We start from the raw sequence: 14,814 nt of genomic DNA on the forward strand, positions 1-14,814 counted from the left end.
AATACAGATTAAATAGACAGCCATTCCCCCTTTGGAAGCTGAACTATATTACTATAATATATTGCATAGGCTCTTCACACACACAGCTCCCCATACAGTACACTACAATACAGAACACATGCCATAGGAGAGTTCTGAAGATGATGTGTATACAAAAAACTTCTTACATGTGTCCAATTTCTTTGGTGTTTGAGTCATATTATTATTATTATTATTGTTGTTATTATTAAGAAAAGAAGAAGAAGAAGAAGAAGAAGAAGAAGAAGAAGAAGAAGAAGAAGAATGTTTTCCATTATATATACCCCACTGTACAAAACAAACTGCTTGAGTGCAGTCTGAGCTGTAAGGAAGTTACAGAAACAGATATTTATTTCATTATGGAATCCCAATAGAATTATTGATGACTGTATAATGATGTAATTTGTACCGGCTGATGAAAAACCCAAGGGTACAATTTTGAACTACATGTGCATCTATGTAGCCAAAGCACACAGGAGAAAGACCACACATTTAAATGTGAATTTAGCATTCATTAAGTACAGTACGTCTAGAATGCAAGAACAAAAGTTGTTATGTTAGGGGAGAGCTGGCTGGTTTTTAGAAGGCTAACATTGTTTCAGAATGGGCGCTCAGAATATCTCCGTCTTTTTATAACAGACACAGACTCTAGTTCTCAATGTGTTAGTGAAGTTACTAGGACTTTGTGTAATTTTGCTTTGCTGGGAGCCTGTTTTAGGGATTTATTATAATTATAATTTATAATTTATTATTATCGGAGCTCTGTAGTTAATGCACAAAGAGGCATTGTGGGTTACATTGACCTTAAATATGAACTGTCTGAGCTTGTTATTATTAAAGGTTGGAATAAGGAAAGAGCAGTTATCGCAGTAGTGCCCATCCCATTCCACAGAACAACAATGCTGACCCTGATCCTATATCTAATGCTAGATCCAATGCTGATCCTGATCCTCCAAGCAACTTCTTGAAGGATCCCAGGGTGTCAGCTTCAACAACATTACTGGGGAATTGATTCCAGACCTTCACGATTCTCTGTGTAAAAAAGTGCCTCCTATTTTCTGTTCTGAATGCCCCTTTGTCTAATCTCCATTTGTGACCCCTGGTCCTTGTTTCTTTTTTCAGGTCAAAAAAGTTCCCTGGGTCAACATTGTCAATACCTTTTAGTATTTTGAATGCTTGAATCAAGTCGCCACGTAGTCTTCTTTGTTCAAGACTGAATAGATTCAATTCTTTTAGCCTGTCTGCATATGACATGCCTTTTAAACCCAGAATAATTCTGGTCGCTCTTCTTTGCACTCTTTCTAGAGCAGCAATATCCTTTTTGTAGCGAGATGACCAGAACTGAACACAATATTCAAGATGAGGTCTTACTAATGCATTGTACAGTTTTAACATTACTTCCCTTGATTTAAATTGAACACTTCTCACAATGTATCCTAGCATCTTGGCCTTTTTTATAGCTTCCCCACATTGTCTAGATGAAGACATTTCTGAGTCAACAAAAACTCCTAGGTCTTTTTCATAGATTCCTTCTTCAATTTCAGTATCTCCCATATGATATTTATAATGCACATTTTTATAACACTTACACTTTTCTCTGTTAACATCTGCGAATTTAACAAGTTTGCTTACTATATGAGAATCTAAATTATTAATGTAGATTAGGAATAGCAGAGGACCTAATACTGATCCCTGTGGTACTCCACTAGTTACCACACTCCATTCTGAGGTTTCTCCTATAATCAGTACTTTCTGTTTTCTACTAGTTAACCACTCCCTAATCCATGTACGTGTGTTTCCTTGAATCCCTACTGCGTTCAGTTTGAGAATTAATCTTTTATGCGGGACTTTGTCAAAAGCTTTCTAGAAATCTAAATAAACCATGTCATATGCTTTGCAATTATCAATTTTCGATGTTGGATCCTCAGAAAAATCAAGCAGGTTAGTTAGACACGATCTCCCTTTCCTAAAACCATGTTGACTGTCTTGATATTATAACCTTAACTGAGGCCCGGTTTTTATATTCTATGCTGCACAAAGTATTGTCAATAGTTATTGACAAAAATATTGTAATCAATACAAGCTAGGACATGCTTTCTTAATTTATTTTATCATTTGGGAGAAACACATTATCAGGAAATGATTATCAATAAACCATATGTTATGTAAGTGTTATACGAAAGTATTTAGTTAACTTGGGCCAAACAACTAAATAATAAACCATTCAAGATGCATTAGTAAAGCTTTAGACTGTGTGCATTTACGCATTTTCAATTTGTTTGATTCATAACATTAACATGTTGGGGTTTTTTTTTGTTTTAGTTTTTTTTTTTTTTTTTTAATCTTAAAAATAGAAACTAAATCCTGGAGTAAGATGCCTATTCATAGCAATATTAAACATATTACTCATAAAAACGAGACTTTGAAAATAAATATTGAAATGGCTTTGTAAACTGTGCCCATAATCTTTTGCTCTCAAAAGAAGTATGACACTTTTAACTGGTCTCATGGTCCCTGATTAGCAAACATCCTGGACTACCTAATGGTATTCTAGGTTGTGTAGTCCAGGATTAGAGGTAATCAGGGTGTTTGAAACTAGCAGTTTATATGTAAACACACGCATCATAATAAAAAGCTTGTGTACAGGTAAACTATGTTTCTCTTTCAGACGTTAACAACAATGTGGCTTCTGCAAAGTCCCCACAATATGATTAAAAAGCAGGGACATACAGAACTGAAAGAAGGCCCATGCACAATGAAAAATTGCATCAGCTCCTTAAGCAAGGTATATCTTAAGATTGCTAATAAACCAAATGCAGGTTAATTGCTTGGAGAGCTACCATATCCTTGCATTGCAATTAGTCTGAGAATCACTAATGAGAACTACAGAAGATGTATTCACTTCGGAGCTTATTATTTTTATTAATAATAATATCATCAAAGCTGCCCTGCTGAAACTCCACAGGGGTTAAGAAAACAAGGGACAGCAATTGCTTAGAGCATTTAACTGGAAGAAAATGAGTCAGCACAGATAGACTGTGTTCTCTACCAAGCCCTTAGAAATGTATTTTGCAATGACACTCTATCATGCAGCATGTGTGCTGCTACAGTTGTGAATATGACTACAGTAAAAACCACTTGGCTGAGATCAGTGATAAACTGCTTGGAAAAATTGGGGTATTTTTGTTTCTGGTGGGAGAGTTCTTTTTTCAGATATTTGCTTATACGTTTTTTTTTAATAATTACAGTTACATCTTTCAAGGCCAGCAATGTATTCTACAGCAGCCCTCCTTGCTTTTATTTACCATACAAACTGGTATTTGTTGTTCTGCTCACATACGTTATTATCCAGATTCACTGGGTCCAATGAGCTGTTTCTAGTGGAAACACATCCATCACTCAGGTTTACTGTGAACTTGATTCAGTTTATCTCAACATCATGGCATAAAACTGAATTATCCATTAAAATATCAGACCATGTTAGTCAGTACTTATCAAGCGGGACTTATCAAGCACCAACCCTTTAAAAGAAATGCTAAAGAAACACAAATTACATTCCGGGAAATCACAGAGTGCTGTGTTTTTGGTGTTATTTTTCCTGGAATGCACTGACAGTCTACTGTTTTGAGAGCTGTTATTTCTAGACCTCTAGACCGTCCATGTGTTAAAATATAAATATGGCTTCTGTTGTTTGGTTTTTATTCATTTCATTTTTCAGTCCTGGTTTTTAGCTATTTTTCAGTGTTATGTAAATGTTTTTTTTTTTTTTTTTTTGTTTTTTTTTTTTTTTTGTTTTTTTTTCCAGGGCTTTTGCTTTTTATATACTGTATGAATGTATTGTTTTTTGTTACTTTCCAAAATGCTTGGCCATTTCTACTGTCACATGTATAGTAACTCGACAGTACTAACACACTTAAGTTGTACCTTCTTTCCTTTGCTGTCTTCTACAGTGAAACCCTTATGGTCTCAGGCACATTCTTTTGGGTTTTTGTATGTCTAGGCATTTTTTTACATTTCGCCACAATTTTTAAATCATATCTTAACTGTAATACAGCTTTAATTCCCTACAACAGGCCTCCATTCCTAATTGTAACCTTGTTTTAAATCTCGCAAGCGGAGTCTCCAATAGAAATGTAGGAATGTGCTGCCACCCAAGGTGGGAAAGTAATCGGAACGAATCAGTGATAGATACAAGTCAGGAAGGAGGGACACTGCCAAGCTGCACTGGGATGTAGGTTTGTTTTGTTTGGTTTTTTTAATAGAAAAGGGGTGGTCAACGTGAATTGAGTAACCATTTCCACTAATTCTTCTGTGTTTTCCAGTGTTTATTTGCTGTACACAATTTCATTTTTTTTAATTTTATTTATTTTTTTTGTATCTGGGGTGTTTTATCTGTTTTTATCGATTATACCAAAAATCAGAAGCCCTAAATATAAACTGAAACTTACTACGTTATTGAGCACATTTGTTTTCTGCTTTTTTGCAAAATGTTTTGAGATGCTTACCATGATAAGGCCCTATATAAATTTCAAGTACGACATTTATTACTGAATATTATTTTTTTTCTCCATGCTTTATTGTTTTTTCAAAGGCAAACACATGAATACATAAATAGATTCATAAATTAATAAGGAAAGAAAGAAATAAATCAGCAACACACAGTGTTTAACATTGCAGTAATCAAGCATGGCTTACCATAGTTTTTACACTGTTTCACCAACTTATCTGAGATTTACCAAACTGGGCTGTACTATGCTTGGGATACTGCAGGAATAGCATAGAGAAAGAGGAAGATAAACAGAGAGAGAGAGAGAGAATGGGAGAAAGGGAACAGCAGGACACAGAGAGAATAGAGAGAAGAGACACATTGGGCAGATATTTCTGTGTGTACCTGGAGTGCACATTTATGTTTGTATCTACTGAGTACATTTCAAATCCAGTGAAAGTAAGGGGGAGGGGCAGCCACATTTTATTCCAATAAACATTTTTGTCCTATTCAGCTACAGTGATGAGCATTGAGTAATTACCAGACTATGCACTTCAGAGCACTTAAAAGAGTACTCGCAGCCTGTGATGTTTTACAGTGTCTTTTAGACTTTGTGAAATGGAATGTTTAATTGAAATTGTATTTATACTGTATTGTTCAGGGCTAATGGGACCCAGCTAGTATTGTATCTGGGCTGCTCATACAACTATCCCAAAATCTGATGCAAATGACATACTCTACTTGTTATAATGAATCAAATATGTATACCCTTTTTTGTGGAACTTGTGCACCACCTTGTGTACATTGCAGAGACCAAAACCTGGGCAATGCATCTTACTTGTATGCACAGCACTGAACGTGAATGAAAAAACAAAAGATTGCAATTTTGACTTTTTTTCCCCTGAATAAACTAATTTGGCATCATTTTCAGGAATTTGGGAGATTACTCATGCTCAGTGATTCTGGAATCAAACATGCATGTCCATGACACATTGAGTTTGAATGGGGTATAACATCTTATTAAGCTCTGAATGTGTCTTTAGATTTGTTGCATCATTTTATTGAAGTGTAATATTCTTCTGCTATACAGCTTATATATCTCATGTGAGTGTTAGGTTTTCTTAGTCATGAAACCACTGGCACAAATAGACTGAGTATGAAGAGTTCAAGGAAATACTCTATTTACTGCAGTGTGTCTTACAAAAGAATCCCTTATTTCTTTATTTCTTAAACTATAAATGATGGGGTTTGCCATTGGGGTTGCAAAGGAGTAGCATACAGCGAGTAAGGTACGTGTATCAGAGGATATATTTTCAATCTTTACAACGATGTAAACAAATGCACTGGAACAAAAATATACAAGAACAATCATAAGATGTGAAGAACAAGTTGAAAAAGCCTTACGGCGACCGTCACCAGATCGTATTCTGAAAATGCAAATGATTATTCTAATGTAAGACCAAACAACTATCAAAAATGGAATATAAATTGCAATCATTGCAACTGCAAGGGCCAGATCGATTAAAAATGTTGTGTCTGTACAGGCCAGTTGAACAACAGGTGGGTAATCACAAAACCAATAGATTACTTTATTTGGTCCACAAAATGGCAACTGAGTAGCTAAACTCACTGATGTGATGGTCCCTAACAACCCTAAAATCCAGGCTATGGCTACAAGTATGACACACGTTCTGTCTGTAATAATAGTACTATAATGCAGAGGCTTACATATAGCAATATACCGGTCATAGGCCATTACAGTCAGAAGAAAGCATTCAGTACATTCAAAAGATAGAAAGAAATACATTTGTAAAAAGCAACCCTCAAATGAAATCACATTGTCTTTCATCAAACACACTGCTAACATTTTGGGGATAACAGTTGTTGTAATCATTATGTCAACAAAAGACAAATTCCAAAGAAAATAATACATTGGGGTGTGAAGTCTGTGGTCTACCAGTACCAAAACTATAATCACAAGGTTCCCTATCAAAGTTATAAGGTAGACCAACAGAAGGGAGACAGAAAGTTCTGTATAGAACTCTTCAAGACTCCGTTCTCCACCAGCAATGACAAACTCTCTGACTGTAAAATTGCTCCTGTTAGAATCCGGCAACTGGAACATATCTGGAAGACAAAGTACAAAAACGTCATTGTATGTTTTGCTTCTTAAACATTATTACTTACCAAATTATCTTCTAATGTTACTGCGAAAAGAGCATAAATCTGGCATAAAACCATCACTGATATTACAATTAATTTAAGTAACATGCCAACGGCGTACAATAGTGTTTTAAAAAAAAAAAGTGATGTTACATTTCTTTTTCTAAGTGGATTAACAAACACAACTCATAAATAATAATAAAAAAGGCTATGTTAGAAACAGACACAATGAAGTCTATTTACAATAATATTAGAATTTCAAGCCTGTTGTCTATTATCTGTACATTTTTATTTCTACTAACTTATGTGTTATATATAGAAGGTAATGACATGTAAGTATTATAAACAGTACTATCGGTTTTCTAAATAGCAATAATGTTAAAGCTAAGCTTTAGATCTACCGGTAACTTACTTAGCAGGTTTTCTGGTGTTCCTGTACTGATTGATCAAAATGGAATGAATGCTTGGCTATATTTCTGTGAGTTATAATATAGCCTCTGAGTTAAGATGTTGATTGGAATTTAAATTGAGCAGCACAGAAAAACAACACTTACATTTATTAGAGTCAAGGGTGCTCATTATCAAGGGGGCAAATTAAATCTCAATGTACATCTAAGATGTAAGAAGTACAATTAAAAGAACAACATGACAGTGCAGCCCAAGGCTGTGTCTTGTGATGGTGTGTCGTTATGTGGATTGAAATGCAGTATTGGTAATACAAGTGTGTTATGACCCAGGTGGATCTTTTTTAAAGGACTGGTTCAAAGTATAATGTACAGTAACTTGAATGTACTCTGAATAACTTTTGAAGAGAAACAATAATGAAACATACAAACAAATGATAAAACCACACCACAATACACTAAATCCAAATAGAATACCCAAGTGTAAACGGCACAAAACTTTTAATACAATAAATACAAGACTCCTGACTCCAATTCACAAAAACAATATTGGCTACATTTACTACAGAATGAAAACAGAGGTAGCAAACTATGATTGTTGCTCTATTATTCTAGAAAAAAAAATCCCTTCACCTTGTCCTTTTTATCTGAAATAAAAACACATCAGAACTGTGAAAAAACGGCAAGTTATCAAAAGTGCCCAGTCATTTAAAGTGGAGATATCAAAAACACAAGCCAAATTTCAAGAAACCATTTGGGGCAACCTTGCCCAGCACAAAGCAAATAGGCACAGCTGTAAAACCGATGGGGGCCCAGGTTGACCCAATGGTTCTTATAAATATCAAAAACACAAGCCGAGTTAGAAGATACAATTGGGGCAAGTTAAATTTCCATAGTTACACATAAGTATAAAATACTGTATTATTAACAATAAATACATAAAAGCACTTTAGCACTGCACAGTATGTGCATGTTTGTTATATTGAAACACTAGTATTACCATATATTAAAGTTAAGAAAAGTAACAATATTTAGAAATTACAAAAGCAATATATATATATATATATATATATATATATATATATATATATATATATATATATATATATATATATATATATATAAATCAACTTTTACTTGTTATATACTGCGTGAAGAGGGATACGTTTTTTGTTTCTAGTATGTGCTGGCCGTGATTTACACTAAAGGCCTGGTCACAGGAGGAGCACATTTGTTGCCTGCGTGTTGCCTTGCAGTTTGAGGCGGTCACACGGGAGACAAGCCTGCGATCGACAAGCTGGTGACAAGCTGGCAACACACAGGTAAACCAATTATAATGCAAGTTTTTGTCATAAACATGCTGTGAAGAAAGACTATGATATAAAAATGCACTAATTACAGTATAACAAATGAAATAAATTGATACATAACTAAATAAATAAATAATCGTGGACATTAACATTCGCTTATCCACACACACACTGTATTGCGTATCTATAGACTACATATAATTAATTGGATGAAATGCAAGAATCAGAATGCATCATACACTGTCTGTCTGACGTTATGTTCAAGCCTTATCATCATGTGATACTACTATCAAATTTGATTGGCTGGTATTGAAAATGTTGTCCTCGTGTTGCCTGAAAAATAGAACATCGTATTAAGTGGAAGACATGTCACCAGGGTGTCGCTCTGGGTGGTCTCACGAGGCTACAACCCAGCAACATCTGCGCTACTAATACTAACTAAACTATACATAAAAGAATGTAATTCTAACTCAGGTTTGTTGTTGATATTAAGTGCAACATCACAATCCAACCACATGCAGAGAGTTTCAACACGATGGGTAGACCTGTTGGAAAAATAAAGCCCAACTTTCAAGAAATGTTCAGTTGTTTATCTAACGGGAAATGTCCAGATACACTTATAGGGAAAAGTAGAGGAAACAAAGCCAGCGTTTTTTCATTACAGATGGCCAACTAATGTACAAACACAAAGTGCACAGAAAAAAAGATGAGCCCCAAAATAGACACGTTCTATCAATATATACCAGTATGTACAGGAGTTACACTTCAGTATGTTAATAACAAGTAGTATTTGTTATAATATTAGTTAAACTTTTTTTTTTTGTTCATTAAAAAAAGTTGAATTAAACAAGATAACATATTCAAAACAAAATTTTAGGGTGGAATGGCAAAAAGATCCTTTCGCATATTTAAAAAAAAAAATGTAAAATGTATTTTCTACTACTCTATTTACATTTTTAAACAGTTTATGTGGCGTTCAGGAAGTTGTCCTGCCAAAACCTTGAGAAAAAACATTATGCATTCTAAAATAGATATACAAATGCCCTGTTTTCCTAAAAGTTAAATCTAATGTATACAGAACTTATCAGAATTGTGATTTGTTTATTATTCTAAGTTGTCTTCATCAGAAAACCAATTTCTAATTAATTCAGATATATTAGTTTTAATTTCTGATACATTAGTTTGGGGAAAACTTGATTTCCTGTAAATATACTGAATATTTTAAAGAAATACATGTGTGTTAGAATGACCTTGTCCTGTCCTTACATTGTCTTGATGAGTTGAAGTAATTCCCATCACGATTTCACCACAAATCGAGGCCCATCTCAATCCAGTATTTTTGGATGCCAGCATCAACAATCCGCAACAGGCAGCATCGCAGGATGGTATATTATTATTATTATTATTATTATTAATGGGCAGGTTGCTGTTTTGTGACTGTGGTGGAAGGATTTTATCTGAAGCAGCATAATAAGAGATGTTTGTCAGAGCCATTGTCGTTGTATGCCGGAGTATGGCTGCTCACTCACGAAGCAGTCAGTGATGTGGCAGCACTGTTACCAAAGTAACTGCTTATACTACACAGTTTTGCAGCAGTTGCAACAACTTGAGCTTTACATTTGCGTTTCTGAGCTCCTAAATGTTTTTTTCATGATTTTGTGAAGTACATCTCAAGCACATCTTTAAATTCTCAGGTTAATTGAAATATATATGGCGCTAGATCTTCTAACAACTGATGTAGCTGTTAGGGCAGCAGAGTGGGCAAAACAGCAAGGTTTTGACGATTTGTGTGGCCATAGATATTTTGTCACGATGTGAAAGTGATTAACAGTATCTCGCTAGACTATATCTGGATAATGATGATTCGCCTAGCGTAAGTAAACTTCTCAAAACAGATCTTAAAGACCATGTGGTGTTCTATCAGCCTTTAGTTCGCAGTGTTTCACATCCACTCATGATCATCCTATCCACGGAGTGGCAGCTTCAACAGCTACAGAAACATGGGAAAGACATTATTTTTTTAGATGCTACATATAAAGGTGTGACTGCTTATTCATTTGCATTTTATTCCCTGATTGTTAGGAATGAAGCAGGTTGTGGTGTACCTGTTGCATTTATTTTAAGTGAAAAAAACAGTCAGAATCTTGGATTGTGTCTTCAAAAGGTGAAAGATGCCCTAAATGAGTTCACACCAAGGTAATTGTTTTTAATTAGTCATTTATCAGGTGCTTTTATCCAAGAGATTAGGGGGTGAACTATACATCAACATGTGCTGATGCAGAGTGACTCAGTTTCATGTTTCATCTTTCAGTTATTCAGTGTCTTTCAGCACTAAGGCCTGGCCCAAATCAAAACTTTGACCCACCTGCTAATTGCAAATTACAAACCTGGCACTGATGTCAGGTTATTCCTTCTACCCCAGAGGGAACCCACCGTTAATACTGGGTTTGTAATTTGCGAAAGTTTTTATTTGGTATAGGCCAATGCTTGTTTCCTTACAAAATAGGGGGAATACTACTATTTCTAATTTGAACTAATTCTCTTAAAGATGTATAATGATAGACAAGGACATGAAGAAAAGTAATGCTGTGAGAGATGTTTTCCCAAGTGCTGTCATCCTGCTCTGCTGGTATTCATAAGGTTATATTCCTGTTAGTGACTTTTACCTGTAATGTAAACCCGAGGAGAGATGAGCACATATATTTACTGAGGTGCTTATTTTACAGGCTGTCCATAGATGGCTGGTCTGGAAGGATGGAGGGAACCTGAATGTTTCAGAGAGGAATGAAGGCATCAGGTCCATGATTAAGTTGAAGAAATGTACTACAGTAAGTATACTATTTTAGAACTGTGTGTGTTTTTATTGTAAGCTGCAGTATTTTAAGATTTATATGTATAAGTTGATGGATTGTATGTCATATATTTTAACAAAATGTATGTTACTTGAATTGTGCTCTTAACACAAAGGTTGACTTAAATAAATACATAATAATAAAAAAAAATCTTAAACTGGCAACCACAACATTCATATTGGGTAGGGGTATTCAATCCCAGTCCTCGAGGGCCAAAGTGTTTCTGGTTTTCACACCTGGTCTTAATAATTATTTTATTTTAAGATATTGAAGGTTTTAAGATACATATTTAGGGGTGTTTTTCATTTGATAATTTAAATAATGCCCTTATTTCAAGATAAAGTACCTGATAATCAAATAATGAGGCAAATTAACTAACAGACAGCTAGATTGCAACAAAAACCAGAAACACTCTGACCCTTGAGCAATGGAATTGAATAAAGGATTCATAACAGTGTGTGTGTGTATATACATAACCATATATAATGTACAACTATCCTATGGCTCCACACTGTTAAGGGAGAAAAAGTTTTTCTTGAGAAAAAAATGATATATTAAAAATACAAAACTGAAAGATCATAATTGGTTAAGTCTCTTCAAGTCATGCCACAAATTTTCAGTTAGATTTAGGTCGGGGCTCTGTTTGGGCCACTCAAGTACATTTACCTTTTTGTTCCTTAGCCATTCCAGTGTAGCTTTGGCTATGTGCTTTGGGTCATTGTCATGCTGAAAGGTGAACTTCTGTCCCAGTTTCAGCTTTTTTGCAGAGGGCAGGAGATTTTCCTCAAGGACTTCTCTGTACTTTGCTCCATTCATTTTCCCTTGTATCCTGACAACTGCCCCAGTCCCTGCCAATGAGAAATATCCCCATAACATGATGCTGCCGCCACCATGCTTCACAGTAGGAATGGTGTTCTTCGGGTGAAGTGCTGTGTTGGGTTTGCGCCAAACATAACATTTTGCATTTAGGCCAAAAAGTTCCATTTTAGTTTCATCAGACCACAAAATGTTTTGCCACATGGCTACAGAATCTCCTGAGTGTTTTTTTTCCGTACTTCAAACAGGATTCAAGGTGGGCTTTCTTGAGTAATACCTTCCTTCTTGCCACCCTGCCTTACAGGCCAGATTTGTGGAGTGCTTGGGATATTGTTGTCACATGCACACTTTGACCAGTCTTGACCATAAAAGCCTGTAACTCCTTCCAAGTTGCCATTGGCCACTTGGTAGCCTGTCTGATCAGTCTCCTTCTTGCTTGGTCATCCAGTTTGGAGGGGTGGCCTGATCTAGGCAAGGCCTTGGTGGTGCCATATATCTTCCACTTCTTAATAATCATCTGACCGTGCTCCAAGGGATATTCAAGGCCTTTGATATTTTTTTATACCTTTCCCCTGATCTGTGCCTTTCAACAACTTTGTCCCAGAGTTCTTTTGAAAGCCCCTTGGAACCTACAGGAACTACTGAATTTATCCTGAAATCATGTGAAACAATTTAACACAGGTGGAGGCCACTTAACTTGGTGTGTGATTTTGAAGGTGATTGATTACACCTGAGCTAATTTAGGATTGCTATTACAAGGGGGGGTGGACACTTATCCAACCAAGCTGTTTCAGTTTGTATTTTTAATAAATTTTCTACAAATTTCTAGAATATTTTTTTCACTTGTAAGTTGTAGGATAGGAGGTGTAGATAAATGAAAAAAAAAACTATTTTAATGCATTTTAATTCCAGGCTGTAAGACAACAAAAGGTAAAAATTTTGAAAGGGGGTGTAGACTTTCTGTAGGCACTGTGCGTGTGTATATATATATATACATATATACAATGCCTTGCAAAAGTATTCAGACCCCTGACCAATTCTCTCATATTACTGAATTACAAATGGTACATTGAAATTTCGTTCGGTTTGATATTTTATTTTAAAACACTGAAACTCAGAATCAATTATTGTAAGGTGACATTGGTTTTATGTTGGGAAATATTTTTAAGAAAAATAAAAAACTGAAATATCTTGCTTGCATAAGTATTCAACCCCTGTGCTGTGGAAGCTCCCAGTTTGCACCGATGAAAGAAATTGCCCTAACGAAGACACAATTACCTTACCATTGGCCTCCACCTGTGAACCATTAAAGTTCCTGTCACATTTTCTGGATAAAAACCCCATTGATGAAGGATCATTGGTAAGGCTGTAAATCTGAAGGAAAATGAAGACCAAAGAGCATTCTACAGAAGTTAGCGATAAAGTGATACAAATGCATAGATTTGGGAAAGGGTACAAAATAATATCCAAGTGTTTGGCTATCCCAGTGAGCACAGTTGGATCAATAATCAGGAAGTGGAAGCTGCATCACACCACCCAGGCACTGCCCAGAAAAGGCTGTCCCTCAAAACTCAGCGCTCAATCAAGAAGGAGACTTGTGAGAGAAGCCACAGAGAGGCCAACAATCACTTTGAAGGAGCTACAGAGTTCAGTGGCTGGGAGTGGAGTAATGGTGCACCAGCCAACCATATCAAGAGCTCTGCATAACACTGGCCTGTATGAGAGGGTGGCAAGAAAGAAGCCGTTACTCAAAAAGTACCACCTGAAAGCACGTCTGGAGTTTGCCAGAAAGCATGAGAGTGACCCAGCTGCGATGTGGGAAAAGGTTTTGTGGTCAGATGAGACCAAGATAGAGCTTTTTGGCCAAAACTCAAACCGCTATGTGTGGCGAAAACCTAACACTGCCCATGCCTCAAGACGAACCATCCCTACAGTGAAGTATGGTGGTGGCAGCATCATGCTGTGGGGATGCTTCTCATCAGCAGGGACTGGGCATCTTGTTACAATTGAAGGAAGAATGGATGGAGAAAAATACAGGAAAATACTGCAAGAGAATCTGCTTCAGTCCACTAAAAAACTGAAGCTTGGGGGGAAATTTACCTTTCAGCAGGACAATGATCCCAAGCACAAGGCCAAAGCAACATTGGAGTGGCTCAAGAACAAAAAGGTGAATGTCCTACAGTGACCCAGTCAAAGTCCTGATCTCAATCCCATTGAGAATCTGTGGCACTATTTGAAAATTGCGGTCCACAAGTGTCGTCCAACCAACCAGAACAACCTGGAGCAAATCTGCCAAGAAGAATGGGCCAAAATCACTCCAACACTGTGTACAAAGCTGGTACATACTTACCCCAAAAGACTTAAAGCTGTTATTGCAGCGAAAAGTTGCTCTACCAAATATTAATGTGTGGGGGTTGAATACTTATGCATGCAGGATATTTCAGTTTTTTATTTTTCTTAAAAATATTTCCCAACATAAAACCAATGTCACCTTACAAAAATTGATTTTGAGTTTAAGTGTTTTAAAAAAAAAATATCGAACAGAATAAAATTCAAATGTACAATTTGTAATTCAGTAATATGTGAGAATTGGTCAGGGGTCTGAATACTTTTGCAAGGCACTATATCTATCTATCTATCTATCTATCTATCTATCTATCTATATATATATATATATATATATATATATATATATATATATATATATATATATATATACATGAACAATCAACACTAACATTCACATGAGAACACGACAAGCACAC

At 35.7% G+C, this 14,814-nt stretch overlaps 1 protein-coding gene across 1 annotated transcript; it reads right to left on the reverse strand.

Annotated features, from left to right (window-relative positions):
• Positions 1–5,669: 5,669 nt before the first annotated feature.
• On the reverse strand, positions 5,670–6,629 carry LOC121321196 (olfactory receptor 6N1-like). The gene has a single exon (XM_041260097.1). The coding sequence runs from the start codon at positions 6,627–6,629 to the stop codon at positions 5,670–5,672; it is 960 nt and encodes a 319-aa protein (XP_041116031.1).
• Between the last annotated feature and the right edge of the window lie 8,185 nt (positions 6,630–14,814).

Source organism: Polyodon spathula, chromosome 9 (genome assembly GCF_017654505.1).
Source record: "Polyodon spathula isolate WHYD16114869_AA chromosome 9, ASM1765450v1, whole genome shotgun sequence".
Classification (NCBI taxonomy): domain Eukaryota; kingdom Metazoa; phylum Chordata; class Actinopteri; order Acipenseriformes; family Polyodontidae; genus Polyodon; species Polyodon spathula.